The sequence below is a fragment of the Parambassis ranga genome, chromosome 2 (genome assembly GCF_900634625.1).
Source record: "Parambassis ranga chromosome 2, fParRan2.1, whole genome shotgun sequence".
Taxonomy (NCBI): Eukaryota; Metazoa; Chordata; class Actinopteri; family Ambassidae; genus Parambassis; species Parambassis ranga.
This window is the reverse complement of record NC_041023.1, coordinates 3,594,481-3,608,836: the sequence shown is the minus strand read 5'-3', so window position 1 is coordinate 3,608,836 and position 14,356 is coordinate 3,594,481. Positions and strand designations below refer to the sequence as shown.

The following is a 14,356-nucleotide window of genomic DNA, read 5'->3' as shown; positions in this document are numbered from 1 at the left end:
CTCCTTGTGGTCAAAACTCATTTTTAGCCACTTTGTCATTCTAATCCCATCTTCATGCCCGCCTCGTCTCCCTGCAGGCTTGCTGCTTCCTGCAGTTTCCTGAAACAGCAACAGAAGAGTTGCAGTTGGAACTGATTGATCTCCAATGTGACATTGTCATGAAGGAGAAGTTCAACTCTGTTAAACTGGATGAGTTTTATGCTTCATTAAGTGCAGCCAAATTTCCAAACATCCAGAAGATAGCACAGAGGAGAGCACTAGTGCTGATCCGGCCCGTGTGCAAAATTTTAAAAGTCAATGTGGCCCCTGAGCGAAAAAGTTTGCCCACCCCTGATCTACACGATATTTGGCAGCGGCAAGATCCAGCCGTGGGCCATGACAGATGAGGACAAAGTGGAGACGGAGGGAAGGAGGAGCAGGACCGTCACACAGTCAACCTGAAACATGGATGAATTGTAATCCTGGGTACTGTCTCTATAAAGACAGGCTTTACATTTATAGGAATGTACACAGTATTCACACAGTATGGGAGAGTTTTATTTCTGGTGCTCATACAAAATTATTTTTTACAGTATTTCAGCGACTTGGTTGAATAGTTTTCCACATGAAAATCTCATTTTTACACATAGAAATGCAAACAGCATTATTTTTGTAACTTTCCTCTCATTCAAACCGGAAAGCTGCTTCTGAGCTTTTAGCCTTTTTTTTAGAACAGGGAACAAGAAGGTTTTACTCCGATGACACGATGTCAGCATGAGCTGGACTATCGCTGCCTTCATCCTTCAGGAAGCACTGTTGTATAGTTTATTTCTTTATATTTACAGTCAGATTTGCACTGTGCCTGCTCCTCAGGTAAGACTAAGCAGATGAAAAAACTATAATCACATGACACTGGTTGGATTTCTTTGTGTAACTGTTGTATTTTATTAGATCATCTGAAGTATTTTGACGTGGCTGTAGATCTAAGTTGCAGAGTAGACGCCTTGGACTGAAATCAGGCTGGCTGCAGAGACGGAGGCCTCGTCTTTCCACTGTGAAAAGATGATAACAAACATGGTGGGGTGTAAATGATCAGCCATACACATTAAAGTCATTGTAACACCTGTGAACATGGGCAGTGAACAGTTTGTCTTCAAAGTTCATGTGTTAAAGCAGAAATGTGCTCCTAGTGTGCAGCTGTTTGCATTTTAGTCTTCTTCCAAACTTTGCAGATATAAATACTATTGTATTATAATATTATCTAAATACTATACATCATAATATTAATATGTTTACCGTCATGATTACGACCAATATGAAGTGCAATTTAAATATTAACTACTTAGAAAACAATATGAACAAACGTGCACCGGGCAATAGATTGACACGGATAAATATGTGGAAGATTTTGGAGATGAAGTATACATTAAACGTGTCTCCACGTTACTTCTACACGCCTCATTTCCCATCATTTCATGAGGAAACGCTGTCGCACACAATCATATCAAGCACTGTTGCATTAGAAAACAACTTTTATCAATCAAATAAAGGTGTATGTCGACATAGATGGTCGTGTTGGGCCGGTTCAGGAAGCTCGCCAGTGCTGCGTTCATGGCACACTCGAACAAATGTAGATAGGCTAATGTAACAAATAAATAAATAAATAAATCTGTAAATAAATGCAAACAACCTGGGTTACACTTACATTTCTTCTGATTGAAGTGTGTTTACATTTTTACAGGGTGGACTGAATGGACTTAAAGTCACATGTTCTCTGCATCATGTCTGTTTTTACAGATGTTTGCATCCAGAAGTGCTTTAAACATATATACAGCTGTCTTAGTGCTAAATTAATTTACAGTTTAGCACTAAGTAGTTTAAAGTTCTACTGGATTTTAAGGCCTGACGCAGAGCAGAGTAACACACTGCTGCTCCTGCATACATCCACTAGGTGGCACAAGAGAACAGATGTTGTGATCTGAGTTTTCAAAACACTATAAAAGATATAGAAAATAAATATTATATATATAAAATCTTATACACACACACACACACACAAAACAGGGGGTTATATGTAAAGGGTAGTGATGGTCGTTTCATATTTACAAGATAAAATCTTAAAAAAAGTTTTGAATTACTAACAAATTGCTAAAAAGAACAGATACACATGTACGTGTTTTACTGTTTTATTTATGTGTTTATTATTTGTGCATATTATCTCAGGTGTGTGTTTACCGCAGTGTCAGCTTCTTTCAGGACTCTGCTGAAACTTGCATCAGATTTATGATGGATGACCCGGATGTTAACATAATTACCCGGATGTTGAAGCCGGCGTGACGTAACAGGAAGTATCCTTTCTCCGTGTTCTCGCTGTTTACCGGTTAACGACAGCTTCTGTGTGTCCCCGTTAAAAAAAGCCACCCTGACTTTCGAATGATGATTAGTTCACTTTACGTCGTAAATGTTTGTTTTCTTATTTTCACGAAATCCATTAGTTTATTATCAGGATCCACTTGCTAATTAATAAGTGTTTTTACACTCTGCACTCCATCAATGATGTTTTTCTTGCAGTTAAAATGACTCTTTACTAACTAGCATCTCAGTATTATTCTGTGAGTGATTATTGTTGACTAATTTATTTTTTTAAAACAAACAATGTAGTCGATGACAATTTACACTACTCTGAGTAAAATGAACTACATGGATGGTTATCCTGCACAAATAAAACATATTTATGCTCTTATGCCTTTAGGTTTACACTGGTTAAAGAGAAGGTAATTATCAGCTTTGGTTGGTTGAGCATGAAGCCACAGGACTTTTTTATCTGTGTTTACTGGACTGTTATGATATGGGCATATGAAGCAGAATGGTTGCTTCAATAGGATTATTGATCATGTGTGTTCTTCTGGGACTTCACTGTGACATTATGTGGAGTCCTCTCCACGTGTTTGTGTTTCAGCACATATCTGATCCTGACTGAAAACGAACCGACTTTTGTAATGAATGCATATAAGACATGGTAGAAACTTATAAACATGTAGCTACACAGCAAGCATTTTATAGCAGTAGAATTAGGTTTATTTGTATTATATATATATCAGAGTTTACAGTCACATGGGTTAAAAGAAAGGAGACATGTGCTGCAGTAACCAGTCTGTGCTGAATGCTGTGACATGCATGCGATTAACTCTTCTTTAACTCTTATCACTCCAGAGTGTGAAACAAATGCAGATTACCCCCAAAGGGAAATACCTGCGTTTACATGCGTGAACCAGGGTGTTCCCACACGAGGAGCACGGGGGGTGAGGAGCCAGCAGGAGCTGTGGCCTCGCTGTGTGTTGCAAATGTCTCTATTTGCATTAACTGTTCCACCCAGCTTACACCGCATTTGCAAACAGTGTGCTGACATTACAATTCAGATTAAATTACCTTAAACTCTGCCTTGAAGCACATGAATGACAATGATGAGTTTTCTGAAAGTTGGCAGCGGTGGTCTGCTCCCACACAGATAACTTCTCAAGATCTGGCAGATGAAGAAGACTAAGTTAAAGATGCTGTTTTGAAAATGATTTATAATTTGCATCCATTTATTTATATATAATATTATATTAATATTAATATATACATTTATTTATATATGACATATCATATATAAATATTATATTTATATTTAAATATAATATTATATATTATATTTTTTTAGCAATAGTGTCTTTGGCCAAATGAAGTGTATTTTATTTTTTATCTAAGGGGTAAAATAATTATTTATCAGAAAAAACATGGTTCAAAAGTTAGAAAATGTAAATATTTTTGTGTAACAGAAATTTGTTGTGTCTCTTTTAAGAAGTTACTCATTTATTTATAAACCAAACAATCAGTTTAATCCAGATTATTGATTATGATTAATCAGCATACAGAGGCCACTTTCTAACTTTAATGCAGAATAACTTTTTTACAGTGTAAAGTGGCCAACACACACACACACACACACACAAAAACTCCAGACATAACAAAAGGAATTCATTCGTGACTACAAAACTACAAAATAAATAGAGTTTAAATGACACACGGCTTGGAATATTCCTTAAGGTCTGTGTATCCATCAGCATTAAACCTTCAGCTCTGCCGTTGCTATGACAACCTCTCCATGACTCATCGCTGACGTGCTGCCAGGGACTGACTGCCAGTCGGCCTGTTGAATCACATTCTGCCTTTCAACACACACACACAGTGAAGGAGTCGTACTTCCACCTCCCTCTCTCTCTCTGCCCTGTTCTACTTGGTGCCTGAAATAAGAGCACAGCTGTTGTACTTCGCTCTGTTCAGTCATCATATCATTAACAGGCGAGCTAAACACACACACACACACACAGTGTCAGTCAAACTACTGAAGCTTCTCCCCATTTATCTGCTTTGACTCGTATACATACAGACGAACAGGCATATTAGTGGATTTTCCACAACAAGATTCATTGTTTTGATTTAACAAACAAAGCGACATGATTAGGTTTAGCTGAGAAACTCATGTTAAAGCTACTTGGCTTGATTTATCCAACAACGTGGCAGGGAAAGATGTAGCTCACAAGGTTCCTACGTTACCTGCGCTACCAAAGCTTTGGTTAAGTTTAACTTCTCGGTTCTCTTTAGCTAACAACATTAAACTTACTCTTGTTTATTTGTTGCTAACATTGCTGCTTTGCCGTATTATGGCGACAAAGTACTGGTTGCATATTTAATGCGGACGTTATCAGCACAGAACTGTCCTTTATCTACAATACAGGAGCAAAGGTTGTGAGGTCTTGACATGCTGGGTGAACTTGTAGGTGTGTGTGTGAGTGTGTGTGTCAGGCAAAGACTGGAAAACTTTCCTGGAAAAACAGGTCAAGTGCTCGTGCGTCTGTGTCACCCTGAACACTCTGTGGCTCCACCTTCTGTAAAACTCACTTCCTCAGCGTCACTTTCATTCTGTCAGGAGCGTCGCTGCCTCATCCACCATAAATATGACACTTTGTGGTCCTGGCTACTTGTCGTTCAGGTGTGTGTCTAGAAGTCTGTCCATGTTTTTGTGTACGCAGCTCAGTGCTAAAGGCCTCAGAAAAAGGTTAGCTAGTGTTACAGTGTGAGCTCCATTTACAGTGCTGGTCTGTAGTTTGACTTATTTTGGTCACAGCAGTGCTTCATTTACGATGAACTAACCGGTCATTCTTAATGTTATCAGCTAACCTCCAGATATTTCTCACCAGGTTTTACATCCATTTATTGGGTTTCATGTAGGGTGGCTCCCTGACGACGGCATTAACATGAAGCTTTTTGTGCTGCTAATCGTTGGCGTGGCTCCTCACATGCCTGTCTGACATAACATGACTCAAAATACAGCAGAACCTGTTTGTAGTGGAACGACAACTTTCAGCTCATTGTCTTGATCGTGTTCTTGATCTGAATGCTTTTCTTATTGTGTCTTTTTCAATAGCTGAAGGGTCCCCCCAGCAGAAACCATGCACACTTGTGGTTATTTTTACTGTTTAAAGTAAACTGCTTTGTTTCTGCCCCTCTCTCTCTCTCTCTCTCTCTCTCTCTCTCTCTCTCTCTCTCCCTCTGGGTTCATGGTTGTGCTCCCTCCACCTTTCACCATCGCTCCACTCTGCTCGACACTGACTGAAAGCAGCAGCTGCCAAGTCGAAGTGGCTGTTACCTGAACTGCAGAGAAAGCTGAGAGTGTGTGTGTGTGTGTGTGTGTAAAAGATGGCAGAGCTGCCTCTGAGCTGGGCAGCATGCCACAGTGATGGAGGAAGAGGTAGAATCTGACCTCTTGACCCCTGAGCAGCATCCCAGTGATAAACTGGCCTGTTTCTCAGGTTTAGCTTCGGTCTGCTTTAATCCCTTCAACAGGTTGCATCAGTAAACGCTCCAAATTATCCACAGGATTTAAGTTGCTTCATATCACAAACTGTATCAAAACAAGCCTACACTGAATCCTGCCCCCCCCCCTTTAATTCAATCACATGCCCGTATATGCGTCTGCAGATAAAGGAGGAGCTCATCTTTTCACAGTCTGCCGTCTTTTTGAATGCAGATCTGGCCGGGATTTAGATAATCTCATCAGGCTGATGAGTCGCATCAGTGTCACCGGTGGGAGGTGTGGGAGGATGGGTGGGAGACGGGGGAGTGGGCTGCGGGGGGGCTGTGAAACTCAAAGAAACTCAAACATGAAATTAACATTATGCTGTTACCTGTGTGTATGTGTGTGAAGATCTGAGCTTCATGCTGCCAGTTCCCATCGAAAACACACTAAATCTGTCCATTATTAGAGATTAATAAAAACTTATCATAAAGAATGTATGCTGTAGCAAAAAAATAGGTGCAGTTATCTCAGTATTCTGACTTTAGCATCACATGTTGTGGTGTTTCTCCCTGCCTGACATCCTGGTAGTTACACACATGCTGATATCTGCTGTTTATGAACACATTAATAGTTGAATCTGCTCAGACATCACAGATCCATCTTTATTTATTTATTTATTGGAAATAATCTGACACTTGATCTTATATTTTCCGCCTGTCATATTGTATTTAGAGCCAGGAAAACATCAAATATCTGCAGTTTCTAAGTGATTTCTGACCTGAGCGCTACAGAAAATCATCCACTCATCTCTTCTATTCTCTTATTCTGCTTGATGAACTTGTTTTATGATTTCGTCAGGAAGTCATCAGTGTGTGGTTTTCTGCTGTGTTTGTGTGGAGCTGTCTCTCCATCATGGAGCTCAGGGTCTTTTCCTGTGTATTGGAGCTGGACTCACAGCCAGTGATCAGGCTTCATGTGTGTTTGAGGCGCCGCATCCGGCGGCGTGCTGACGTTTTTTGCAGGAATGTGTGTGATTTGCGGGGTTTGCACCGGGGAGGGTGACGGGAAGTCAAGCCGCCTCCCCTCCAGTATAAAACCTACCAGTCCGGCCCCAGTCTTCCTCTTTCTGTTACCTGGCTAAGGGGCAGCAGCTTTGGCCGTGAAAACCCAGAAACACCGGTAAGTCCAGCTCCGGTTCCTCACACGGACAGCCGGCCTCAGGCCTTCTGCTGTGTTTTCCTCTTTATGAGGTTTATCTTTGGTTTTATTGTCGTTGTATTTGATTTTTCTTGAATCCAAAACTTTGCTTTTTCGGTTATGTAACTTGACGTTAACCTGTGGATTTTAAAAACTGAAATCCCCTCAGAATGTGCTTGTCACTTGTTGAATGCTTATTCCGTTGGGTACCAGCGCCTTTTTCGTGTGTTTTGAGGTTATATTGAACTTTTTTTTGAACAAACGGATTTGAGGGAGGAGGAAAAATGTGGGGGGAAAGGAACAAAGGGAGCAGAGACGGCGGAGAACCGAGGATGCTTTAAAGGCATTTCTTCTCTCCTCTCCACGAAACAACTGCCACTTATTCCTCGGCGACAGCTGCTGCCAGCCGGGACAAGATAGCTTCTGAATATTTGGCGATCTTTGTAACTTTATCCGACGTGGCCCACGGAGTAAACACGTGTCTCGGCTTGGCTTGTGGTCGAGTGAGGCCTAGCAGCCGCCGCCGCCTGCTAGCGGCTCAAACCCCCGATAGTTAAGTTAATATTAACGTTAAATGTATTTAAGTAAAAAAAAAAATGTAATGATTCATTTGAAAATTGGCTTTAATTGGCTTATTCTGAGCGCTTTTATCTAATAATGTAGTCGTACCGGGGTGGTTAAATTGGCCCTAGTTGTCACGGCTCGGTCACATTTGTCCTCCATGTTGATTTAAAAAGCACGGTGCGGTTTAAAGTTGCTAACAAGCGGCTTTTTTTCTCCCCCTCACAGAAACTACAACAATGGGAAAGGAAAAGATCCACATTAACATCGTGGTCATTGGCCATGTCGACTCCGGCAAGTCCACCACCACCGGTCACCTCATCTACAAGTGCGGAGGAATCGACAAGAGAACCATCGAGAAGTTCGAGAAGGAGGCCGCCGAGGTGAGACGCGTTTCTTTTCTTTTCTCTCCTTTTCTCGTTTTTTTGTTCTTTTAATTCCGCTACACATGAAAATCCAAGATGGCGGCGCCGTCAGCGTGCCTGCTCTCCCTCAGCTGCCCGGCACGAGGGTGTAGCGACCGTGTGCGCGCACACGGGGTGGGGCCTGGACGCGCAGCCGGTGACTGTGCACTTCAGATCCAACTTCACGATATTAATAACGGCTGATTATTAAATAAAGCTAAAGCAAGAATCAATACAAAATAAATTAATATGCACATGTATTAAAATTATAGCATGTTTAAAGGGGGCTCATGTTATTAGCTAAAGCTAATCTTGTGTTGCCTTGTTCCTCCATAGATGGGCAAAGGCTCCTTCAAGTACGCCTGGGTGCTGGACAAACTGAAGGCCGAGCGTGAGCGTGGTATCACCATTGACATCGCTCTGTGGAAGTTTGAGACCAGCAAGTACTACGTGACCATCATTGATGCCCCCGGACACAGGGACTTCATCAAGAACATGATCACTGGTACCTCTCAGGTAAACATCTCTCTCTCCTCCCCTTTTTTTAAAAACTAGAACACTCTCCTTTGTCTTGTGTCTGAACTCCATCTCTTGACTTGCAGGCTGACTGCGCCGTGCTGATTGTCGCCGCCGGTGTTGGTGAGTTTGAGGCCGGTATCTCCAAGAACGGTCAGACCCGTGAGCACGCCCTGCTGGCCTTCACCCTGGGTGTGAAGCAGCTCATCGTTGGAGTCAACAAGATGGACTCCACCGAGCCCCCTTACAGCCAGAGCCGTTATGAGGAGATCACCAAGGAAGTGAGCGCCTACATCAAGAAGATCGGCTACAACCCCGTCACAGTCGCCTTCGTCCCCATCTCTGGATGGCACGGAGACAACATGCTGGAGGCCAGCGACAAGGTGAGGACACATCTGTGATGCCGACTTGCTTGGTTGCTTTGATGTCTGTGCATGTGAACTAAAATTCTTTTGTCTCCAGATGCCCTGGTTCAAGGGATGGAAGATTGAGCGCAAGGAGGGCAATTCCAGCGGAATCACCCTTCTGGAGGCTCTGGATGCCATCCTGCCACCTGCCCGCCCCACCGACAAGCCCCTGCGTCTGCCCCTGCAGGATGTCTACAAAATCGGAGGTAAGAAGAGCGAGTTATAGGCGTTGAACGTTAAATAAAAATACAAGCGCTAATAAATGTTCTCCTCAGGTATTGGAACTGTCCCCGTCGGCCGTGTTGAGACTGGTCTCCTGAAGCCCGGTATGGTCGTCACCTTCGCTCCCCCCAACCTGACCACTGAGGTCAAGTCTGTGGAAATGCACCACGAGACTCTGGCCGAGGCCGTGCCCGGTGACAACGTTGGCTTCAACATCAAGAACGTGTCCGTCAAGGAAATCCGTCGTGGTTACGTGGCTGGTGACAGCAAGAACGACCCACCCAAGGCTGCCGAGAGCTTCAACGCCCAGGTAGGCATTGGCTGCCATTTTGACTTTCTCTACTTAACGTCAGGTTGTCTGCTGGGTGTCTGACTTGGTGTGTGTCCCCAGGTCATCATCCTGAACCACCCTGGCCAGATCAACGAGGGTTACGCCCCCGTGCTGGACTGCCACACCGCTCACATCGCCTGCAAGTTCAAGGAGCTCATCGAGAAGATCGACCGTCGTTCCGGCAAGAAGATTGAGGACAACCCCAAGTTCGTCAAGTCTGGAGACGCCGCCATCGTCAAACTGATCCCACAGAAGCCCATGGTTGTGGAGCCCTTCTCCAACTACGCCCCCCTCGGTAAGAATCGGGACCAGGATCCCCTCGCTTCTACACCTACAGTGATGTGAATTGAGTTGTGCGTTTGTGTGTGCATACAGCTAATAGAATGTTTACCTTTTGCTTCTCAGGTCGTTTCGCCGTGCGTGACATGAGGCAGACGGTGGCCGTCGGTGTCATCAAGACCGTTGTGCCCAAGGATATTAGCGGAAAGACAACCAAGGCTGCAGAGAAGGCCCAGAAGAAGAAATGAATGGACGTGCAGGACATCCACCAACAGGATGTGTGCCGGCAGCAGCGGGCCACCCCTCCCCTTCTATCTTCCTCCTACCCTGGATCAACTTCTCTGAGGCAGAGCTCTCTGCTTAAGGACTGGCTTATGCTGATTAAAACCCATCGCAAAAGTTTTCGCAGGAAAAAAAGTGAACACTGGCATTGTCACTTACCTGAATCACATGACGGTGCCTCTTCTCTGTTAAGTTTAAGTTGGAAAAGGTTTAGAACTGTAACTTCATGTTGAAAAATGCCGCAAATTTAATTGGAAAAGAAAGCTGCTGGTAACTAAAAAATAAATGTCTTTGAAAAAAATGGAAACTGACTTGTCTTTAAATCCTTCAGTGTTTTTTGCCACCACACAGTCAGCCTCTGTGTTGCAGCTGTTTTTTATACCCGTTGCTATATCTGTGTCCACTGATGCACTTGTCATCCAATCGCCTCGATAGGAGTTATGCTGCACCAGCCAATGGTACCCCTTATTTTATCTGACACCGACGGGAGCATGCACAGCCCTCCCTCTCCCCTGGTTCGGTATAAAAACTCTGCACGGCTCACATTCGGTCCTTTTTTTTGCCTCCGTTTAAACCAGGGGACAGCTTTGGTAGCTGCTGGGCACAGGTTGGTGAAATATTTTAAATTCAGGTGTTGAAGCTAATTCTTTTAAAAATGCATGCTTTTTTTTTTTTTTACAGAGGATGGGCTGAGCTGGTATTTATGGAAGGTCATTGTAGCTTCAGCCATAGAACTCCATCAATTCAACCAGAATCCCATCCAGGTTTTTTTTTTTTTTAAATGTTAATTTAATCACGCTTTAAATGTGAAGACATGCCGGCTCACCTTCTGAATTTCTTTCCCACGCTTACAAAGGCTTGTTGTGGTTCATTCGGCTGTGTCCTTACACTCTAAAGTGTTTTTAAAAACATCCTTTTAGGAACGAATCAGCTGCCATAATGTGAGAAATTGTGAGAGTTGCCAGATTTGTTTCTGCCAGTCATGATGGTCCCTTTTCTATACACCCTCGCGAACGCGCACCGTTCCTCCCTGACGCTGGCTTGCTGTGAACGCGCTTGCATAAGTTGACAACATGGCGGCTCTGCGCTCGCGGCTCAACATGGAGGGCGAGCAGCCGGTGTCTGTGCAGCACATGGCGCGTGACTCACCATCTCCACCGACTTCCGGTGGCGTGAACGAGCACGGAGGATGTTCGCTTTGTGAAATATTAATTACATATTTTATCTGTCCTCTGTAAATGTATATAAAACGCACCAATGGTTGGCTAACGTTAGCTAAAAGCTGTAGTTATGATATCAAGACGCCATATTGTATGTTGAATATTTTATATGGCGACTTTATGTTGATTATTAAGCTATACACGCCATTTTGGTGCCAATTTAATCTTGAAATATTGTATTTGTGAAGCCAACACAACCTCTCTCCATGTTGTTTTTAACCAGTAAATCAAAATGGGAAAGGAAAAGATCCACATTAACATCGTGGTCATTGGCCATGTCGACTCCGGCAAGTCCACCACCACCGGCCACCTTATCTACAAGTGCGGAGGAATCGACAAGAGAACCATCGAGAAGTTCGAGAAGGAGGCCGCCGAGGTGCGTGTGTGTGTGTTGCGTGTGTGGGACGTGACAGTTACACACGCATGGATTGTGTCACAAGTGGGAGAGGAACGGGTGTGGTGGCAGGAGCTGCTCACTGACATTATTTGGTTCAAACTGCCACCTACTGTTGAAAGAGGTGTACTGCGTCCCTCTGTTTCTCAGCCAGAAAGGAGTTAATGTGATTAAATAATCAGAAATAATCCCATATTATCAAGTCAGTAATATCGTATATTCTCAGGATTGTTTTTATGTAAAACAAAAGGCCATTTTTTAAAATTAACTATGTAATTACAGTCAGAAATGAAGGTTTTTCAAACTACAAGATTAACATTTGAATTTTTAAGCTTTACCTTGTCAGAAAAATGACACTTAATTGTTTCAGAGTTTTCCTAAACTAGTAATAATAAGAGAAGAATTTGATACTAACTGTCTTAATTCAGGAAAAAAACTTTTTTTTAATTAATAATGGCAACAAGAAGATGAGCCACACGTGGCTATAAGAAAAGTCAGTCAGTTGTGTTTTTCTATAAAGCTTTGTTTCCCCCTCTGAGCAGACAGGATTTTACCCTCATTGTGTTTTGTGTTGTTCCTCCATAGATGGGCAAAGGCTCCTTCAAGTACGCCTGGGTGCTGGACAAACTGAAGGCCGAGCGTGAGCGTGGTATCACCATTGACATCGCTCTGTGGAAGTTTGAGACCAGCAAGTACTACGTGACCATCATTGATGCCCCCGGACACAGGGACTTCATCAAGAACATGATCACTGGTACCTCTCAGGTAAATGTCTCTCTCCCCTCCTCTTTTTAAAAACTAGAACACTCTCCTTTGTCTTGTGTCTGAACTCCATCTCTTGACTTGCAGGCTGACTGCGCCGTGCTGATCGTCGCCGCCGGTGTTGGTGAGTTTGAGGCCGGTATCTCTAAGAACGGTCAGACCCGTGAGCACGCCCTGCTGGCCTACACCTTGGGTGTGAAGCAGCTCATCGTTGGAGTCAACAAGATGGACTCCACCGAGCCCCCTTACAGCCAGAAGCGCTATGAGGAGATCACCAAGGAAGTGAGCGCCTACATCAAGAAGATCGGCTACAACCCCGCCACCGTTGCCTTCGTCCCCATCTCTGGATGGCACGGAGACAACATGCTGGAGGCCAGCGACAAGGTGAGAGCGGACACCTGCCTCACATCTGGATCCTGTGAAAGCTGCAGCAGCAACTTATCTGCTTTTATGTTCTGTGTTTCAGATGAGCTGGTTCAAGGGTTGGAAGATTGAGCGTAAGGAGGGCGGAGCCACAGGCACCACCCTGCTGGAAGCACTGGACTCCATCCTGCCCCCCACCCGCCCCACCGACAAGCCCCTGCGTCTGCCTCTGCAGGACGTCTACAAGATTGGCGGTAAGTGGATATTTGAGAAGATCTAAGTTATTACACATTCTCATTAAAAGAAATCACCACAAACATCTCCTCTTCTGTCTCTCAGGTATTGGAACTGTCCCCGTCGGCCGTGTTGAGACCGGCATCCTGAAGCCTGGTATGGTCGTCACCTTCGCTCCCCCTAACCTGACCACTGAGGTCAAGTCCGTGGAGATGCACCACGAGTCTCTGCCTGAGGCCCTGCCCGGTGACAACGTCGGCTTCAACATCAAGAACGTGTCCGTCAAGGAAATCCGCCGTGGAAACGTGGCTGGTGACAGCAAGAACGACCCACCACAGGCCGCCGACAACTTCAGCGCTCAGGTGAGCATCACAAACAGCTGGAACCGATTGCTAGAGGGCTGGATGAGTTGGTGTGACCTTCACAGTCTACAAAACGCTGCTGTAAAACATGATTAATTTACTTCAGCAGCTGCCCTCAAGTGGCCATTTGTGGAATTGCGGTTTTCAGTCCCTCTCACTGGCTTCATATAGAATTTGCTCCACCTTCAGGACAACCACTCCACATACTGATCTGTGGTCTCTCCTCATGTGCAGGTCATCATCCTGAACCACCCCGGTCAGATCGCCCAGGGTTACGCCCCCGTGCTGGACTGCCACACTGCTCACATCGCCTGCAAGTTCAGCGAGCTCAAGGAGAAGATCGACCGTCGTTCCGGCAAGAAGCTTGAGGACAACCCCAAGGCTCTGAAGTCCGGAGATGCCGCCATCATCACCATGGTGCCTGGAAAACCCATGTGTGTTGAAAGCTTCTCCCAGTACCCCCCTCTGGGTGAGTAAATACATCCACTGTTACTTGATTCTGCTTCTTTTTTTGTAAATAAATTAAAGTTAACATTTTTTATTTTCCCCTCAGGCCGCTTCGCTGTGCGTGACATGAGGCAGACCGTGGCCGTTGGCGTCATCAAGTCCGTCGAGAAGAAGGTCGCCACCAGCGGAAAGGTCACCAAGTCCGCACAGAAGGCTGAGAAGAAGAAATGAATCCTGATGCAGGACATCCAACGAGAAGTCACGTCTCAGCAGCAGCAGCGAGCCGCCCCATCCCCACGTCCCCCCTGCCACCCAGCTCCATCCTCTCTGAGGCAGAGCTCTCTACTCAAGGACTGGCTTATGCTGATTAAAACCCATCGCAAAAGTTTCCGCAGGAAAGGACGGTCTGTGCCTTTAAGGGAAAACTGATCATCAATAAGTTGTAACCAAAACAATAAAAATCTTTAACATTGCCAAATGAAGACGTTTCCTCTGTGTCTGTTTATTAGATTCAGGCTTTTCCTCTTTCACATCTGGTCACATTATGTAAAGTT

The 14,356-nt window shown here is 44.4% G+C and overlaps 2 protein-coding genes and 1 long non-coding RNA gene across 3 annotated transcripts; 2 read left to right on the top strand and 1 right to left on the bottom strand.

Moving 5' to 3' along the window:
* Positions 1-353: 353 nt before the first annotated feature.
* On the bottom strand, positions 354-11,044 carry LOC114445632 (uncharacterized). Its single transcript, XR_003671694.1, has 3 exons — positions 10,847-11,044; positions 3,409-3,502; positions 354-1,031 (listed from the first exon to the last, which is right to left on the bottom strand). It is a non-coding gene; the product is annotated as an uncharacterized LOC114445632 (long non-coding RNA).
* Positions 6,910-10,148, top strand: LOC114445627 (elongation factor 1-alpha). The gene is made up of 8 exons (XM_028420687.1): positions 6,910-7,000; positions 7,808-7,962; positions 8,320-8,499; positions 8,586-8,882; positions 8,962-9,112; positions 9,182-9,438; positions 9,520-9,754; positions 9,865-10,148. Exons 2-8 carry the CDS (start codon positions 7,819-7,821, stop codon positions 9,984-9,986), a joined length of 1,386 nt encoding a protein of 461 aa, XP_028276488.1. The 5' UTR covers positions 6,910-7,000; positions 7,808-7,818; the 3' UTR covers positions 9,987-10,148.
* eef1a1l2 (eukaryotic translation elongation factor 1 alpha 1, like 2) lies at positions 10,495-14,275 on the top strand. Its single transcript, XM_028420680.1, has 8 exons — positions 10,495-10,627; positions 11,464-11,616; positions 12,220-12,399; positions 12,484-12,780; positions 12,863-13,013; positions 13,099-13,355; positions 13,590-13,824; positions 13,909-14,275. Exons 2-8 carry the CDS (start codon positions 11,473-11,475, stop codon positions 14,031-14,033), a joined length of 1,389 nt encoding a protein of 462 aa, XP_028276481.1. The 5' UTR covers positions 10,495-10,627; positions 11,464-11,472; the 3' UTR covers positions 14,034-14,275.
* Positions 14,276-14,356: the final 81 nt, after the last annotated feature.